Source organism: Pelodiscus sinensis, chromosome 1, assembly GCF_052426305.1.
Source record: "Pelodiscus sinensis isolate ZL-2025 chromosome 1, ASM5242630v1, whole genome shotgun sequence".
In the NCBI taxonomy this organism is placed as follows: Eukaryota; Metazoa; Chordata; order Testudines; family Trionychidae; genus Pelodiscus; species Pelodiscus sinensis.
The window spans coordinates 101,304,919-101,324,916 of record NC_143052.1 but is presented as its reverse complement, the minus strand read 5'-3'; the positions used below and the strand labels follow the sequence as shown (position 1 = coordinate 101,324,916).

At 44.1% G+C, this 19,998-nt stretch overlaps 1 protein-coding gene across 2 annotated transcripts in view; it reads right to left on the bottom strand.

The window, feature by feature from the left end:
• Positions 1–19,998, bottom strand: part of IGF1 (insulin like growth factor 1) — an 86,349-nt gene that overhangs the window by 11,878 nt on the left and 54,473 nt on the right. Inside the window, exon 3 of one of the 2 annotated variants that reach the window (XM_075906390.2) lies at positions 10,165–10,304. In XM_075906390.2, the coding sequence (XP_075762505.1) occupies positions 10,165–10,304 (140 nt within the window). 2 annotated transcript variants of the gene reach the window in all.

The following is a 19,998-nucleotide window of genomic DNA, read 5'->3' as shown; positions in this document are numbered from 1 at the left end:
CAATTCAGCCAGGGCTGATGGAGGATTGCTTGTTAGAATGGAATGTGATGTATTGTAACTAATTTAGGCTGTTGTGGGGTCACAAATCATGCTACCCCTAAATGTGGGAACTGTAAAATATCACACCAGTGCTTGCAGGAGAGACACCATCATTGTAAGGGGTCTCAGATGAACAAGCCCCCCCCTTCCAGAGTTGAGTGAACAGAGTTGGGGGGAAAGGGCTTGAGCCAGTCTGCTTCATGCCTGCCAGGTGTGAGATGTAAGACTGGTTCAACCTGCCTCTTCCTCCCACCCCCTTGTTTTAAAGATAGACTTAAAGCAGACTCCAGTAGGAGTCTTTTTGGGAAGCTGGAATCTTTTGCCAGCCTAGGTGGTGGCTAAAGAGTTGAAATTGCTAAGAGCTGAAGTCACTGGTTTGACCTGGAGCCAGACCCATTGCGGCCAGCTGAGCGGCTGGGGGGAATGACCGGCGGGCAGCCAGTAGGCGCAGTGGCAGGCGGCCAGCAGAGTGGCTGGTGGAAGTGACCGGTGGGCGGCCGGTAGGGGAAGCAGCCAGAAGGGGCAGCACACAGGTGGCATCACATCAGGCTCTATGAGGGAAAGTCTATCAGGGTGATGTGTCTGGGTCTGCACTGACTGGACCAAGCTGTAAGTGGGGCATTTGAAGTGGGGTATGGAGAAAGTTTGGGTAAGTGAATGGGACGCTTACACATTGTTGGACTGGTGAGCATGAGAGGCAAGGGACATTGCTCAATCCATTTGAGCTGGGATGGTTACTCATGGGTTGGTTATGAACTCTGGTTATGGTATTTTCCTAAGTTAATGCCATGTGACTTCTCTTTCTCTTCAATTAAAAGTTCTTTTCTATGTTCAGACTGTGCTTGTGAGTGGGGAAGCATTGCATCTCAGAGGTACCCATGGGTGTGTGAATTTCCCAGGATACTGAGTGGGGGCTCGAGCCGGGTTTGTGTGAGATGCATGAAAAGGGACCCCTAGATATTGAACCTGGCTCTGGCTGCTGCCGACACTACCTGGTGGAAGCGTTACACTAGAATACTAGGCATTCTAGTCAGGCCCACTGAGGGGATGGGGAGGGAATTTTGCCATTGATATCTGAGGGGCCATGATTTCACCCAATATGTATAAATTCATTAAGAGTGAATTTCACCTCAATGCAAAGCATCAGCACAAAATTTACGTACCACAGTTTAATTCATGAGTGACTAGTCAGAGAGCTCATTTATTTATCTGGGAGTGAATTCACATGCTAGAAATTGAGTGAGCAGGCCAGCCATGTTCTGAGAGCAAAGCAGTGTAAAAGGCCCCCAAACTAGACAATTAAAGTCACACAGCTATGCTGTGGTCCAGAGTGTATCCTGAGGGATGTCACAGAAGGCTGATACATTTTATTTTACAAATCACTTTCAATGAAAAAGTACTTTTCAGTATAAGACATAGTGTAAATGGTTACCTAACTTTCAGCTCAGATTTGACTAGTTTCTGACTAGTCAAAATACTTCGGTTTACCCACAATGGTTATCTCACGCTGTGACTCTAGAACAAGTTATTCTATGAAGACTGGAAGGCTTTTTCAACAATGACTATCTAATCTCTTTGTGCTGGCTGGACTGAAAATTCCATGCTAGAATTAAGGCATTTTTAAAATAGAAGCGCAACAGTATTCTCACCTTCTGTAAAGCCTGTGAATGTTGCCAATTGAGCTTGCAAGTAAAAGTTTTTGGTATATTGCCAGAAACAGTTGTGGTTTTGAATGGGAGAAAACCAATTTTCATGGGAAAAAAGCATTCCCTGTGCACAAATAGTCCTTAAAGCTATTTCTGAGCCTAACTCTCAGTGAAATGAATGGGAGTTAGGTGGCTATATGCTCTTGAGGGTCTGTATCTAACTCCTTGAGAGTGTTGGGGGTCCTCTGGCATCTTTTCAGGTGATTTCCTGCTAACAGGTTGCTTCCAAAGGCTTCAACACTTAGGACTGGTAGGAGCTGTGTGACATTATAGTTGCAACCTCACCTTGACACCCACATTCAGAAATCCTGCTGGAGGGATGCCATGTAAGACTGCACTTGCTCAATACAAAATTTGTTGTTTGGCCAGTAGCCACACCACCTTGCCCTTTTGTACACATAACTTTATCAGATTACTTCCCCCAACACTAGCAATTCTGCATGTTTGGCATAGGAGCTGGCTGCATTGGGAGAGGGCCATCTGAACATAAGAACGGTCACACTGGGTCAGACCAAAGGTCCATCTAGTCCAGTATCCTGTCTCCCGACAGTGGCCAGTGCCAGACGCTCCAGAGGGAATGAACAGAAACAGTTACTCATCAAGTGATCCCTCTCCTTCGGTAAAGAGTTGCGCACAGAAGAATAGTTAAAGGAGGGCAGTGAGGGATTGGCATTCTTAAAAGAGCAGAAGTACAGTTGCAGCATGTGGTCTATAGTGTGCATTAGTTGGGACAATGTTTTTTTAAAAAGAAACCCATTACTGATTAAAAGTAGGACTACCAAAAAAAATCTGAGCCAAAACCCAAATTCAAAGTCTACCTGTTAGAAATTTATGAAAAAAAACCCTACATAGAAAAATCAAAGGGAATAATAACTAACCACATGTGAAATTTCAAGCTTGTCCACCAGGTTTTTGAACCAAACAAAATACTGTATTACATTCAATTTTAAGTCTATTTTAGAACTCACTTCTTACTGTAGAGTAGCTGCTAGCTGTCTCCAGAACAAGAACCGCCTATAGCACAGAGGTATTGTGAGGGTTACATTTGTTGACACTATAGCTGTTAAGTGCTTTGAGAGCTCTGGGTGAAAAGCATTGTAGAAGTATAAATTATGATTTGATTTAGTTGTGGGACCTGCAAGCCTATGGGATGTGGGTCTCAAATAGTTTTTCCTCCAAGCAAGAAGGATCACAGATGTGAAACTGCTGTTTCTGAGAAGAAATATTTTTTTCAGAAGATTCCCCAAGCTCAAAATCTATATTCATTTCTCACTCTGGGAAATCAAATTCAGACTTATTCTATTTATTTATTATTAAACTCAGATTTGCCTTTTGCTGTGCTATGGTAGTCTCTTGAATTTGGTTTCAGTTGTTCCTCATGCTACATCTTTTTTTATGCAAAACCTGTATGTAAAGTCAGGCTAGTACCTTTTATCTAATGAACATAATGTGCCAAATTCCCACTGAAGTCAGTGGGGCTGAATGAATATATTTGAATGTAGAATTTGTCTCATTGACTCATTCATGGTTTTTGCTTTGACAGCAAAACCCAAACTTCACCCAGGACACTCATCAAATAATAGGAAGCCATGACTGCTATATAGCTTAACTGTAAATAAATATGCCATTCCTATCTTACTTATATATGTGATTTGGCTCATCACATCCAGATCACTGAAACAACAGAGAGAATATTTGAAAGACTTTCCAATGACCTTTTCAGCAGGCTATTATAGGGTTCTAAAGACCTCCAGAACACCTGCTTTCACTGGCAAGAATAATCAATGTTATATTTTTATTGGCTTAAAGTCACACTATGATGATGATGACCTACTTCTAGTAACTTAATTTCATTCTGTGAAGCTCTATTACAGAAGGATAGAAACATTTAGGCATAGTCCAGAATTGCCAGACTTTGCTCAGACATGCAAGGATAGAGAAGTTGATCCCTTCTTCAGAAAGAAATCACAAAAGTGCTTTTGCTGGCTTTGATTTTCAATGACATTCCGATATTTTATTGGGCTTCAGAATCTTGCTACTCACCTAACATCACTACTCATTGCTTAATAGTACGCTCTTACGTTGGTCAGTAAACATTGACGCCAGGTACACAAGAAATCGTCAATAGTATCTTTATATAGATGAGCAAATGTAAGATCAAATTCTTTACTCAATTTTTATATAGTCAAGCGCTTCTTTGATTTTAATGGGAGATATACTTGAATAAGGATTGTCAGCCTTAAGGTCCCATTCTTTTCAAACTATTCTTCATGAGAGAGTATTTGTGTGCTAATGGATGCCCACTGAAGTCCGAGATCTGCTTGCAAGACTAGTGCATAAGCAAGAACCTCAGGATGTGACTCACAGGGCCTGCTTCAAAGTCCACTGAAGTCATTGGAAAGACTCCCATTGGCTTATGTGGGCTTTAAAGAAGACTTGTGTTAAGGAACTATGCACTAGGCAGGGCTCGACAAACTATGTAATCTACTCACCTGTGGCGAGATTACAACCCAGAAGAGCTGGGTTCGGGCGATCTGCGCATGTGCAGAACGATCGCATGCGCAGAACGCCGGACATAGCGGCTGGCGAGCAGAGCTCGCCGCGGCTCGGCAAGCCCTGGCAATGGGTATGCTAAAGCAGATAAAGAACTTTTGTTGCACAACCCTAAAAAAATCTTTTCCCATTTAACATAATTAATTTAATATATTAAAATGAGAGTGCCCGATCTACCCCATGGATTAACCACCCGCATTTATATTCATATATGGCATGCATTAGAGGAAAAGACCTGAACCTCATTAGTCTATTAACCTTGCCATCTTCAATGGCTGCTAAAGTTGTGAAATTTATTAACCTGGAAAACGTACCTATTACAAAAATTGCTTGCTATGTTTTCTGTTGTTTCATCTGTGTGGTATATAAAATCTAAGGTCTGCAAGCTTGTATTTTTTTTTATTTCAAAGTGAATTTATGTATATGAAAAGTCCTGCATTGACAGCCCTGGAGGCTAAAGTTCCGGAAGCTGAGTGAGATGTGAAATATCATGCATCTCTATTTATTTTGGCATTTTGGTGTTTCATTTGTAAGAGCTTGAATTCATGCTCCAGTTACATTTTCCCTAGGTACAATGGTTTTGGAAAAGCTATTCAATGCAAGTAACAATGAAAACACATATTACATTAGTTTAAGTGGTTCAGAAAAATGGTGTTTCTCAAACACTAATTCCCCCACCTGTAAAACCATTATATGGTATAACCATCCTTTTTACTGAAATAAATTAAAAACTTGCTTTTTAGTTTTAACGTCTAGATGCATGTTATTCCTACAAATTCCTGAATTAGTTAATTTATTCTTCTTTCCAAGCTCTGCAGTATATTGATTGCATTTTGAACTCCCTAGCCTGTGTGCTGTAGGAAAATCCGGTGTTAAAATATTCTCTCGTGCTTATTTTCACTTCATGGCCATAATTAATATAGACAGAAGATTCAGGAAGGAAGAGGCTCACCAGTTTTGGTGGCTGTCATCAGGCAGAGGAAAGTTTGTCTCATCAGTCTTTATATAAAACATTCTTGTAAAACATTCAATTTGTCTTTGTTTAGCTTTCTTTTTACATTTCCCCTCGTTGCCTCCACTATATCCCTCCATCTGCTGTAAGATCTGATTTTTATTGTTCCTTCCATCTCTTTCACTGTCTCTTTTGTCTCAGTATGATTTTCCCCATGCTTAATGCTTAACAAACATTTCAGTTTATTTTTCTCTCAGATTGTTCTTTTTTATCTCCTTTTTTCTCACCCTTTTTTTCTGACTGCCTCTCTTCAACTCTCTTCCCCTCCCATTTTCCCCTTGTTTTCTCTTTCCTGTGCTGTTTTTCTCTCTTCCTTTTTCGAACTCCAGCTTTTTCTGTTGTTCTAGTAAGTGATTCCTTTTCTCTTGTATTCCTTAAGAGCTCAGCCTCCTTCTGTTCTCTTTCAGTCTTTGCATGTGTTCTCTCTATTCCTTTCAAGTCCCTTAATCAATCCTCTTTTTTTCCCCATAGTGTGCTCTCTCTTTTTTTTTCTTGAGCTATGCCTGGAGAAGATTCCATTCCTCATACATTCATAGTGGGAGTTACATCTCTGAGGTTGACTCCCAGCAAGTATTACAGAGCTATTTTTTTCAAAGTGTTGAAAAACCTTTGGGGAAGAAATGGGGCAGGTCTTCCTTTCTCTCAAAAAAGAACAGGATTCCGTATTTTGCACAAGACAGTCAAACCTTAGACTGTGCTTTTCAGGTTCTTCTGTAACTTTCACTGAAACTGCTTTATCAATGTTAACTTTTGAAAAGTATAAATCTCAATATGGTGAGACAACTTTTTGTTTTTTATTTAATTTGAATTAATTTCAATTCTTTTCTCACTACCTTTTGTATTATGAATCCATCTGTCAAATTGGATTCTGTCATTAAGGGGGAAAAAATCCCTCATTTGGCTTCACAGAGTGGGTGGGTCTACAGGATAAGAGTTGTGACACTTGTTGGGCACAACACACTGTCTTTACTCAGTCAAATGGCCTGACCAGACAGGCCTAACCTAGAAAAAGTACTGCACGGTGTAAAACACGAGTAACACATAAAGGGGAGATGCTCAGAGACCAAACAGGAAACAAAGGTGGAGATGTGACAGTGGCCCTGCGCATCTTATAAAGGGTTATTTAGAATGTAAGATCATCAGGGCAGAGGCATTTTAGCACCATACGGCCTCAAACTTAGATGGGGCCCTTTAGGCACAACTGTGATAGTACGACTGCTACTATTAATAATAGGGACTCTGAGTACTCGTATCTTGTATATGTGAAATGATAATGGAGAGCAAGACCAGAACAAGGAATCAGTGAACAGTGTTTGTGTTTGTGTGTAATGACTGTGGTGAATATTAAACTAATTTGGTTTTGGTATAAAATTCCATAACTATGGCTTTGAGATTAAAGTAATCTATTAATTTACAGAGCAGACACAGCAGTCATGAGCAGCTGAAGTGCAAGCTTCTTTCTTAATGGCCCCTCGTTGTGCCTCTGCTCTGTGCTTGGAGAGCTAGTGAGAGAGTTCTGAGGAGATCAGTTCATGACCGCTTAGTGCATGGCTTCTCTTTTGAAAATGGCCCTTTGTGCCAACTGTAGGGATGGTTTTATGATGTGAATACTTCTTCAGTGGGCTCTGGAGTGAGTTTATAAACACACTTCCAGTAAATTCACAGCAGCAATCTGATTACAGTTGGACAGTGATGAATTGGTAATATAAGAAAGTAAGAACATACGAATGGCCAGAGCTCGACAAATTCTGGAAAACCCTATTCGCCAGACAAAAGTGTTTTTTAATGGCATACATTCCTAATAAGAACAGTAATTGCTAATAAGTTATTAATAAATATCACCCAAGTTATTAATAAATATCTTATAAACCTCTACCTTTTCCCTCTGCTGGCATGTCTCCTCCCTTACTCCATCAGCTCCCCTGGTGCCCACTGCCCCCCAACCCCTCACCCTCCTCTGCTGCCCTGACTCCTGCCCTTCTCACTGCCCTCAGCCTTCCTGAGACCTGCCCCCCTCCACCAGCCCTTCTCTCCCCCCTGTGCCCACTCCTCCAGTAGCCCCACTCTGATCTGATCCTCATCCCCTCTCCTAACACCTCCCTCCACACACCTGCCCTGCCTCTCTCCTCTGGTGCTGGTCCCTCCCCTGCAGGTGTCTGCACTTTTTTCCCATAAAGGCAAAAGTGCTTCAAGTGAACTTCCCTTTTCACTCCCTGCTGGGTCACAGCAGCCTTTTCCCTGCCCTGTCCGGCCTCTCTCTGTGGACAAGCACCCCTCACTCCCGACCCCCGGGGGAGCAGGGTGCAGGGACAGCACAGAGCCAGAGGGGTACAGGGAACAGTGTGGGGGGGGGGTACAGAGGTGGCACGGGGAACGGGAGGCACAGAACCAGAGGGACGCAGGGATCGGGGGGAGCAGGGTGCGGGGTGCGGTACGGGAAAGGGGATGCAGGGAACGGGAGGGGCAGAGGGATCGGGGTCTAGGGGCAGTGCAGGGAACGGGCAGCACTGGGGGGGGCAGGGATCTGGGGAAGTGAGGTGCAATGGTGGCGCAGAGCCAGAGAGTCGCAGGGAAGAGGGAGAGCAAGGGAACTGGGGAGCAGGGTGCGGGACGCAGGGATGGCATGGGGAACAGGCGGTGCGGAGACAAAGCGGTGCGGGGTGGGTGCAGTGAGCCGGGCGGTCAACAGGGAGCGGTCTCTCACCGGCGAGTGGGCTGAGGCCGTGGCAGGACTGGAGCCGGCAGGGCAGGGCCTGGCTGTGCCACGCGCCGCAGCCAGCTCCTGGGAACACGCAGCCAGAACCGAGCTGCCACAGCCCTTTAAAATTGGCAGGACCACGTCACACCAGTGTCTTTGCATCTGCCGGCGTCCCGCCCTCTGGCTCGTGCCCTGCCTCCTCGTGCCAGAACTGCACGCAGGCAGCCTGGTGGCAAGAATCACCGCACTTCCTCCTCCCCCACCAGGCCAGTCCGCCCCTGCACTCACCAGCTGGTAAAATCTACTCGCCACGGGCAAGCGGGAGAGTGTATTTGTCGAGCCCTGAGAATGACCATACTGGGTCTCACCTCGGGACCATCTAGAACAGTATCCTAACTTATAACATGGCCAATGCCAGGTGCTTCAGGGGGAATTAACAGAACAAACCATCATAGGGTGATCCATTGCCTGTTGTTCATTCCCAGCTTCTGGCTGCCAGAGGCTAGGGACACACAGAGTATGGCATTGTTTCCCTGACCAACTTGGCTAATAGCTATTGATGGATCAATCCTCCATGAACTTATCTAATTCTTTTTTGAACTTTTAAAAGTCTCAAAGGTGTAGCCGTGTTAGTCTGTAACTTTAAAAAAAAAAAAAGAGTAGTCCCGTGGCACCTTAGGGTATGTCTAGACTACATGGCTCCATTGATGGAGCCATGTAGATGAGTTTACTAGACATAGGAAAATGAAGTGGTGACTTAAATAATCGCCGCTTCATTTACATCAAAATGGCTGTCGCGCTGTGCCAATCAGCTCTTTGGCGGCACAGCAGGGCAGTCTGGATGTGCCGTGGTAGACAAGGGAAGCCTTTGTCAACCGCTCTGGTATGCCTCATGAAATGAGGTTTATCGGAGCGGTCGACAAAGGCTTCCCTTGTCGACTGCGGCGCATCCAGACTGCCACCGCTGTTCCGCCAAACAGCTGATTGGCACAGCGCGGGGGCCATTTTGATGTAAATGAAGCGGCGATTATTTAAATCGCCGCTTCATTTTCCTATGCCTAGTAAACTCCTCTACATGGCTCCATCAACGGAGCCATATAGTCTAGACATACCCTTAGAAACTATCAAAAAGACTTACTTGTTTTTTGAACATTGTTACAGTTTTGATGTTCACAACATCTCCTGTCAATCAGTCCCACAACTTGACTGTGTGTTGTGTGAAGATATACTTCCTTTTGCTTTAAACATGTTGCCTGTTCATTTAATTGGGTGACCCCCCTGGTTCTTGTGTTATGTGAAAGAGCAAATAACAATTCCTTTTTTATTAGCTGATAATTGCCAGGATTGGCCCTGAAGTCTTTTTTGTTTGTTCGTTTGTTTAAATTGATGTCACATTAGCTATCCCAAATCATCTGGAACAGATTCTGATTTAAATGCTAGGTTACGTATCTCACTTACTAGTTCTTCAATTTCATATTTAAGTTCCTTCAGAACTCTTGGGCAGATGCCACTGGCCCTGGTGACTTACTACTCTTTATCAATTTGTTTCCAGACCTCTCCTAATGCCACAATCTCAGACTTTTCTTCAGATTTGTCACCTAAAAGGAATGGCTCTGGTGTGGGAATCTCCCTCACTTCCTCCTCAATGAAGACTGATATAAGAAATTCATTTAACTTCTCTGCAATGCCCTTAGCTTTGAGTGCTCCTTAAGCATTTTGATCATCAATTGTCATCCCTGACTATTTAGAAGGCTTCCTGCTTCTGATGTACTTAACATTATTTTCCTGTTAGTTTCTGAGTCTTTTACTAGTTGGTCTTCAAATTCTTTTTCGGCCTAATTATAATTTTACATTTCATTTGCCAGAGTTTATGTTCTTTTCTGGTTTTCTCTGTAGATAACCTACAGGTGAAATAATCTATATTCCATTGTCTTTTCAAGGAACCAGGCCTTCCCTTGACAGACATTACTTTCCAAAAGCATCGCTAAAGCTTCAATACGTATATTTGAAACCGAGGGGATATTTTAAATAAGATTCACAGTCATGATGCTTTTCCTTATTAGGTAAAACACATGCTTCTTGCTATATGACCAGGCTTCAGTAAATTCTCCTACCCTTTGTGCTTTTGGCATATCAGTGTGGCGTTGAGCACGTACAGAGCGTGCAGATTTGGGTGGCTTGATAGGAGCGCAGTACATTTCCAGCCTCCTCAGGTCACAGCTCTGGAAGCAGCATTCATCCACTATTCCTTTGTGGTGTAAACGTCTACTGTTGGATCCATACCCTGTTGGCTTACCTGCACACAACACAAATAGGAGAGTTTTATTGTTGGGGAAGAAGGGGAATGCAAAAGCTTCCATAGCACTCCTAGCTGGAATACTTGTGACACCTGTAGCTAAGACTGTCTATGTGTTTCTATTCAAAGATCTTTTCTTCAGTTGCTTTTAACTCTCTGAATCGTTCACCTGAAAATATCCAGGATTTCTCTGTGCCCCAGGACTATGTTTTAACAGTTGAGAAAAACTATAATTTTTCTTCCTATAAAAATGTTAAAAGCTTTTTTGGAACTATTTTAACACTGAAGAGATCTGAGGTTTAGACGCTTAAATTTAGCAATGTATCTATCATTGTTTGGGTGAAAACTGACTTTTAATTGGTAGAATTAGGAATATTTAAAGATTATAATTTGTTCATAAAAATAATAGAAAAATAGAATTGGAAGGGACCTTGCTAGGTTATCTAGTCCAGTCCCTTGTGCTGAGGCAGCACTAAGTATTATCTAGACCATCTCTGACAGGTCTAACCTGCTCTTAAAAACCTTCAATGAGTTCAGACTAGTCTACAGTAGACTGAACTGATGGAATTGTGCCACCGTAGTGCTGCTAGAGCAGACATTTTGGGTCTAGGGGAGACAGCTCTCCCATCAGCATAATTACTTCATCCCCAGTAGCTATGTCAGTGGGAAACCTTCTACTGCTAATATAGCATTATCTACATGGGCACTTAGATAGGTGTAACTTATGTTGCTCAGGAGTGACATTTTCTACATTCCTGAGCAACACAACTCATAGAAAAGTAAACATGAGTGTGTATAAGCCTAGAGATTTCATTACCTCCTTTGCTAATTTGTCCCAGTGCTTAGCTGCCCTTAAAGTCAGGAAATTGTCCTAATGTATAACCTAAATCTCTCTCATTGCACCTCTCAGTCCATTGCTTCTTGTCCTGTTCTCAATGGTTAAGGAGAACAATTTGTCCTTACTGAATTTCATCCTTACTACAGTCCATTTCTCCAGTTTTGTCCAGTCTGAATTCTAATCCTGTCCTATGTGTTTGCAACTCCTCCTGACTTGGTTTCACCCAGAAATGTTAAGTGTCTTCTGTATGTCATTTATCGAAATAGTTTATGAAGATTTTAAATAGATCCAGACCTATGATAGATCTCTGCAAGATTCCAGTCAACATGCCTTTGCAGCTTGGTTGTGAGCCATTGATAACTACACTCTCAGTATGATTTTCCAACCAGATGTGCATACACCATATAGCAGCTTGTATTTCCTTACTTTGTTTATGAGAATGTCAGGTCAGACAGTAACAAAAGCCTTACTAAAAGCTGAATTATATCACATCTATTGCTCCCCTGTTATTTTGGCTTGGTACCCAGTCAAAGAGGAATATTAGGTTAGTTTGACATGATTTGTTCTTGACAAATTCATGTTGACTATTATTTGATCACATTATTTTCTAGGTGCTTACCACAATTGTTTAATTATTTGCTCCATTTCCTAAGCTAATATTGCTCTATAATTCCATGGGTTTTCCTTATTGCCCTTTTACAGATAGTTAATATAGGTTGAACCTCTCTAGTCCGGCATTCTGTGGCCCAGCAATATCGTGGTCCAGCATGATTTTAGTTAGCCAGATGTCCACTTATCATGGGTGTAGCCCCATAAAAGTTTGTTTATAGCCACCAGTCCTGATTCTCAGTGTTCTGTGCTGTTAGCTCTAATTTACTCTAAATGTCTCCTAAGAGCCCTGTAAGCAGTGGTAATGTTGCTAGACAATATTGACCTCTCATGGTTTGACAAATTCTCTGGTACAGCACCAATCAGGTCCTGAGGTGCTAGACTAGAGAGGTTCAATCTGTAGTTTATTTTAAATAATGAATAGTGTTGTTAAACTACTATTTCCTGACATTTTAAACAAAAAGGGCCTTCATTAAGCCGGCATGTAAGGCTAAAATTAAGTGTAAATGGGAAAAAATATAGTGACTTTCTACGGACTGTAAGATGTGGTTTAATCAGAAAACAGTAAGCTGTAGAAAGTAAGGTTGAGTCAGCAGTAATCAGTAAAGTATTGTAAAAGCAGTAAGCATTAAGGTGAGAGAGGGAATGCTGTTTACTGCTGCTTACCACTATATAGTTATGGCACAATGTATGAAGCAGGGTTGCTGTTGCATACTGTTTGCTGCTTACTGCATAGTATAGTCACTGAATAGTTGAGACAAGTGTGTGCTCTGTGAACTAGGCAGTGTTTGCTCATTAAATGTTTGCAAAAGTAAAACTTGATTACACTAATATTTACCCTAGGTGAATACAACAGGAAAACCAATGCAGCAGAAATTAATTTACTTACTAACTCAAACTGATGGTCAAAGAAAATGTTTTGCAGTGTCAATCCTGATCTAACCAACAGTAATGTTATTACAGTCCCCAAAATAACCACTTCTATTTTCTCTCCCTCTGATCCATGTCTTCCTTCTTTCTGTCTTTTTTGATTTCTTGGCTAGTTTCTGCTTTTCTCTGTGTTCAGAGTCCTGCACTTGGGATGGAAGAATCCCAAGCATTGATATAGGCTGGGGATCAACTGGATAAGCAGTAGTTCTGCTGAAAAAGACCTGGGGATTACAGTGGATCAGAAGCTGGATATGAGTCAACAGCGTGCCCTTGTAGCCAAGAAGGCTAATGGCATATTAGGGTGCATTAGGAGGAGCATTGCCAGCAGATCTAGAGAAGTGATTATTCCCCTTTATTTGGCACTGATGAGGCCACATCTGGTGGCCACATCTGGAGTATTGCCAGGGCCACCCAATTACAGAAAGAATGTAAACACACTGAAGAAAGTCCAGCAGAGGGTAACAAAGAGGATGGGTGAAGCACAGAATTTGAGGAGGGGCTGAGGGATTTGGACTTATTTAGCCTACAGAAGAGAAGAGTGCGGGGGGATTTGATGGCAGCCTTTAACTACCTGAAGGGAGGTTCCAAAGAGGATGGAGAGAGGCTGTTCTCAGTAGTGACAGATGACAGAACAAGGAGCAATAGTCTCAAGTTGCAGTGGGGGAGGTCTAGGTTGGATAATAGGAAAAACTATTTCCCTAAGAGAGCGGTGAAGTACTGGAATGGGTTACTTAGAGAAGTGGTGGAATCTCCATCCCCAGAGGTTTTAATTCCTGGCTTGACAAAACCCTGGCTGGGATAATTTAGTTGGGGTTGGTCCTGCTTTTAACAGGAGGTTGGATTCAATGACTTTCTGAGGTTTCTTCTAACCCTCTGATTCTATGGGTGTGTCTACACTGCACCGTTTTTCCAGAATAATGGCCGTTATTCTGGAAAAACAATACAAGTATCCACACTGCAATTGTGTTATTTTGACAGAAAGTCGAAATAATAGACAGCTTTTTCTGACAGTGGTAAACCTCATTCTACGAGGAATAAGCCCTTTTCCAAAAAAGCTTTTTCAGAAGAGGAGTGTGTAGGTGCTCAACTGCTGCTATGTCAAAATAGATCCTTCCCAGGGCCTCCTGGGGCTCTAAGGCGAGAGAGCGTGTCCACATTAGGGAACCTGCCTCGGACTAATTTTGAGGCTTCCCTGTAGTGTGGACGCTGTATTTCAAAATAAGCTTTTTCGGAAGATATCTTCTGGAAAAGCTTATTCCAAAAGAAGCTTGCAATGTAGATGTACCCTATGATACCAGGCAGGGAGTTGGACATGGCACAGCCATCTCTTTTCTGGGCCTGCAGTTTTACTAGTATCCAATGGTGACATCAAGTTGTGTTGTCAGGAGATTAAGTTATAGGAAAAGACAAGGGACTCAAGATGGATGAAGAGAGATTATCCCAAAATTGATTAATTTAATTTTCCATTGGTAAATGTTTGCTTTTTTCCCTTTTACAGTACATTCTGGAGTCATAGTCAGAAAGACACCCTGGAAATGGCAGTTTAGGGAAGGCAGTACAGTTTGTACTCCTTTGTGATGAAAACAAATAATCACTGATCAAGAGCCCCTGAGACCACAGTACATCCATAAAAGAAAAGACTTTTTTAGTGATAAAATATGTCTAACTTTTTAGCCAGGGATACCATCAGCTAAGAACTAACTGTCCCTGTGAGTTTGTAAATTTAAACAATAGGGTTTTTAAGCATCCTTTTCCAGGGATTATAAATTAAAGAATAAGAAAAACATGCTTATTTAGTACATTGTAATCCACTGAGAGAGTCTATACTGTACATTCTCTGCTAAATTATTTGTTTCATAAGAAAAAGCAGGACAGCAAGCCAAGGCTAGATGATAGTAATATTTTATGTTGTGGGGCTGCTTTTTTGGTGTGTTTGTGTATCATTGAAATGTCTTACAAATGTGTGGAGATAAAGGAAGAAAATTTCCTTTAAAGGATTATCTAGATTATTTTTATGCAGTAAGGAACACTACTACCTGTGAGCTATGCAAGGCCTGATTCTGAAGCTTTTCTAACTGATCTCCTCAGCATAATTTATTTTATAGAATTTTGTACTTGGGGTAAAAAATAGCGTTAGTTATTTTACCAGGTATTGGGAGCTGTCTCAGATTCTCTATCACTTATTATCCAATTAAATAATTGCAGGTTAAATTCTGTCCGTGAATGTGCCTGTGTAACTCTCACCAACACAAATCATTGAACTATTCATGGGAACTAATTTTTAGATTTAACCCTTTTTCACTTTACAAATTGCTCATTCACAGATTGTGATTTTAACAAATCCGTGTGTCTTGTTTTTAATTTAGGTTGTAAAATTTTGAAATCAAGAACATTCTTTTTCGCTTGACATGTGTTTTTACAGTACTTAGCAAGCATTAATCCTGACCGGTTCCTCTGGGCACTGCTAAATGACTAATAAACAATCAGAATAATATATTCACTAAAGTACTGTTTAGCAATTTCAGTTTGAGTCATATGCCCTTTTTGCCTAAAAAAGAAGGGAAATTACATTCTGCAATAAAACCCAGAACCAACGCAGGGTTGCCGTGTCTGTGTGTAGAGTAAAGTTCTGTTTCAGCAAAACTCTTAAACATGTGCTTATGTCCAGCCTTATTCAGTAAAGCCCCTTACGCATGTGCTTAATTTAAAACAGATGATTAAGTCTAATTGAAATGTGCTCTGCTGAACTGGATTGGACATATGCATGTACTTAAAGCTACACGCATGCTCAAGTGCTTTGCTTAAGTGAATGGAACTACATGGCTCTGACAGGGTTCTTAGGATTTGGGATTCATCATCAAAAGATTCTCAGTCATTCTGTTTATCTTCTTAGGTACGTCTATACTTCAGCGGCATGTAGAATACAGACATAGTATACCCAGATAGCAGAAGTAAAAATAGCAATGAAGACAGTGAGATACTGTTTACGGCAGGGGTGGATGATAATTTTTTGCCGGGGGCCACTTAAAAAAAAAAATCTGGAAGGGGCGGGGCCTCGAACGGAAGGAGTGGGGCTGGGATACAAAGGAGCACCTTTGCCCCCCCGTCCCTCTTCCTCCTAGTTGCCCAGTCCCTGGCTGTGAGGAGACTCCCCCTGCTCCCCCGCCCCCCACCAATCAGGGCCTGAGGGTGGGGGAGCACGTGAAGTTTCCTTTGCTCTGTCCCCACCCTGCATGGTGCTGGATCCGGTCCACGGAGGCCCTTTTGCCCACCCCTGGTTTAGGGTGAGTCCAGGACTGGCTCTAGGCACCAGCATATCAGGCAGGTGCTTGGGGTGGCACTTTGCCAGGGGCGGCATTTCAGTTAAGCTGCCAGCGCCGCCCCCGGCAACGCTTAGCCCCACCCTACCGATTTTAAAGGGCCGCGGCCCAGGAAATGCCGCGGCTGCACAGCCAGCTGGCACCAATGCAAGCCCAGAGCCCGCTGGCCACCCTGTCTCCTCTCCTGCTCCTCCCCTCCCCGGCAGTCGCTAAGCAGCCATGCCCAGCCCCGCCCTGCCGATTTTAAAGGGCCACAAGAGAGGCTGCGGCTGCCCAGCCAGCACTGGCACCATGTGCGCCCACTCCCGGAGCCTGCTGGCCGGCTCTGTCTCCTGAGTCCTGCTCCTCCCCGGTGGCCGCTACCGCGTCCAAGAGCCTCTCCACTCCAAGCGAAGGCTCCGCTCCACCAGACCCGCAGCCTGGACCCGGCCTTCAGCCACCCCTCCGCCTACATTGTGTGGAAATCCCGGATAGGATGCCCCCTTCCTGCCTAGGGTTGCCAGGTGTCCAGTATTTAGGGTTGCCAGGTGTCCAGTATTCACCCGGACAGTCCGGCATTTTCGCCTCCTGTCCAATAAAAAAAATTCAGAGAATTCCGGACACCTGAGATGTCCGGTATTTTCTGATTTTTTTCCTTGGCCAGGAGGCGAAAATGCCGGGCACCTGGCAACCTTACAAACACTTAGCATCTGGCCTCCTCTGCCCCCCCCCCCCAAGCTCCCCTGACACCTCCAGCCCCTTGACCCCACCCCCCATGCTTAACTGGTTCCGCAAGGCTGCTGGCACAAAATGACTGCCAGCCAAAAGACCAATTACTTTGGTCTCCCTCCCCCCTTTTTTTTTCCTTCAACAGAATTTTTTCCCGATGGTTTCTTTTTGGGGGAGCGGCCAAAATTTTTTTTGCTTGGGGCAGCAAAAAACCTAGAACCAGCCCTGGGTGAGTAGAATGGGGACACACCATAACTCTACTGTATATACCCTACATGGGTCTCTACATACCCAAGCAACATCTCTTCTATCTATACTGCTATTTTAAAATCAGTGTAGTGTGCCACTGCCACCCTGCTGCTGCAGTCTTTCCCTGCTGCAGGGACAAACTCTGGTACTGGGGAAAGGCTGCAGGGAAAGGCTTTCGCAGCTCCACACTTCCACAGCCTTTCCTGGCTGCCTCCTCCTTGCCACATCCCTTCACTGCCATGTGTAACTACACCTCACAATGTGGAGTTAAACTTATTTTCACTGTGATCAGGGCTTCGTTGGGCCCTGGCAAGGGGAGCTGGGCTGGTGGCTAGCCCCTCCCACCCCGCCTTCTGTGCGCCCCAGCACTCTGGTGGTGATTTAAAGGGCCTGGGACTCCAGCGGCTGCTGCTGTGGTAGCTGCCTGGAGTCCGGAGCCCTTTTAAATCGCTACGCCCCAGAGCAACTGCCCCTTTGCCTCCCCTGTCAGCAGCCCTGACTGTTACATGGAAGCGACGGGTACCCCACATGTTGCTGCAAGTGTAGACAAAGTATTTATCACCATAATATCTGAGTCATTGGGAATGTCACTATTATTTCTCCCCTGTCCAAATCCTACGATGTTTCAGCAATAATCCTAGTATCCAATACGTCTTTAGCACCTTTTGTGGAAAGATCTCACAAATGATAACGCCTCACAACAATCCTAGGAGGCAGGTAAATATTATTCTCTCCAGATAGGGAAACTGAGGCACAGCAAGATTGAGTCATTTCTCAAATACTCCTATAAAGCATGAGTCAAGTTGGATATGCAGTCAAGTTCATTTTCACTGGCTACATCTTGTGAATGACAAATTCTTATGAATGTTCTTTAGAAGATGACAGTATCTTTGGTTCTTTATCAGAGGCAATTAGGGTATGTCTACACTACAGCGCTAATTCGAACTAAGCTAATTCGAATTAGCGCAGCTAGACCTAAAAACTAGTTTCAATTAGCATTTTGCTAATTTGAACTAGCATGTCCACATTGAGTGGACCCTGAACAGAGGTTAAGGATGGCCGGAAGCAGTGCCGGCAGGGCATCAGAGTAGGACTTAGAGCGTGAAGATGCTGTCTCAAGCTAGCCGAGGGCTGTACTTAAAGGGACCCAACCCCCACCCCGGACAGACAGTTCTCAGGGGTGCCTCGCTTACAAAGCAGTCCTGGCTTGGATTGCCCGGAATACCCGCACTCGGCACATCACAGCACTCGGCCATCAGACCGGCTGCACTTGCCACAGGCTGCCATCTGGGGAGAGGGGGTAATTGGGGGGCTGCAGGAGAGGTTCCACCCCCAGAAGCCCGCAGAGCCAGCCCAGTCCTCCCCATTGGGGGCTCGTACCCCATTCCTCCCTCACCTCCTTCCACTTACCCTTCCCTAGCCCCCCTTCCTGATGTACAAAATAAAGGACAATTGTGTTCAAAAATAGAATCTTTCTTTATTGAAAAAAACTGGGGGAGACTGGGAAAAGGAGGTGGGAGAGGGGAAGAGAGAGGGTGGGAAAGGGGAGGGCAACTAAAATGATGAGGGGTTTGGAACAGGTCCCATATGAAGAGAGGCTAAAGAGACTGGGACTTTTCAGCTTAGAAAAGAGGAGATGGAAGGGGATATGATAAAGGTCTATAAAAGCACGAGTGGGGTGAAGAGGGTGCATACAGAAAAGTTCTTCATTAGTTCCCATAATAGAAGGACTAGAGGACACCAAAGGAAAGGAATGGGTAGCAGGCTTCAAACTAATAACAGAAAGTTCTTCTTCACAAAGCAAATAGTCAACCTGTGGATCTCCTTGCTGCAGGAGGCTATGAAGGCTAGATCTAGAACAGAGTTTAAAGAGAAGTGAGATCAATTCATGGAGGTTGGGTCCATGGAGTGGTATTAGCCAGGGGGTAGGAGTGGTGTCCCTGCCTGAAGTTTGTGGAAGGCTGGAGAGGGATGGCATGAGACAAATGGCTTGGTCATTGTCTTTGGTCTATCCCCTCCAGAGTCCCTAGGGTTGGCCGCTGTCGGCAGACAGGCTACTGGGCTAGATGGACCTTTGGTCTGACCCAGTACGGCCATTCTAAGCTCAGGGTCGGGGGTCTCAGTGGACCACCTTGATTTTCATGCAAACCTGCTCCTGGGTGGCCAGGCTGGCAACTCTCCTAGACGGCCGCTTTCCTGTGCCTAGTGTGGAGGTTGTGGACGAGGTCCATGATGTCTGCACTGGACCAGGCGGGTGCCCGCCTCTTGCGGTCCTGGGCAAGCTCCCGGGATCCGCCAGCCTGGTCCCGGGAAGAGGGGGAGGGCTGGGGGGCATCAGGTGGGTGGCTTGAGCCATGCCAGGTGCAGGGTCTGCTGGCTGGGTGTTGGCAGGCTTGCACCTGGCATGGGCACTGTAGCCAGCCCATGCCCCTTTAAGGGGTCCTGGGCCGGGAGGGGGGCAATAGAGTTTCCCTGGTGTTGGCCAGAGTGGCCTCCAGGGAAACCTGGGGAGGGCTAGCCTCCCACTAGTTCGAATTAAGGGGCTACACAGCCCTTAATTCGAACTAGTAAGTTCGAACTAGGCTTAGTCCTCGTAAAATGAGGTTTACGTAGTTCGAACTAAGTGCTCCGCTAGTTCGAATTAAGTTCGAACTAGCGGAGCGCTAGTGTAGCGCCTATCAAAGTTAATTCGAACTAACATCCGTTAGTTCAAATTAACTTTGTAGTGTAGACATACCCTTAGCTATTATGCAAACATATTGGAACATTTCTTACACAAACCTTTTTCGTTGGTGGTTATTCATAATGGCTATTTTTTTGTCTCAATGTTATTACTTTTTGCTATGAGGCACTGAACTGGCTGAGGAGTTTGTACTTGAAGAAGGAAGGCATAAGGGAAATAGTCAAATTTAAAGAAAGTTTAAAATGCCTGACAACTTCCAAACTGTATTGTGTGTTATAGTTAACATTTAACTTTGATATGGATAAACAAATTAGAAATGAGTTTGTAGATTGAAATGATTCTGCCAGAAAGTGTTTC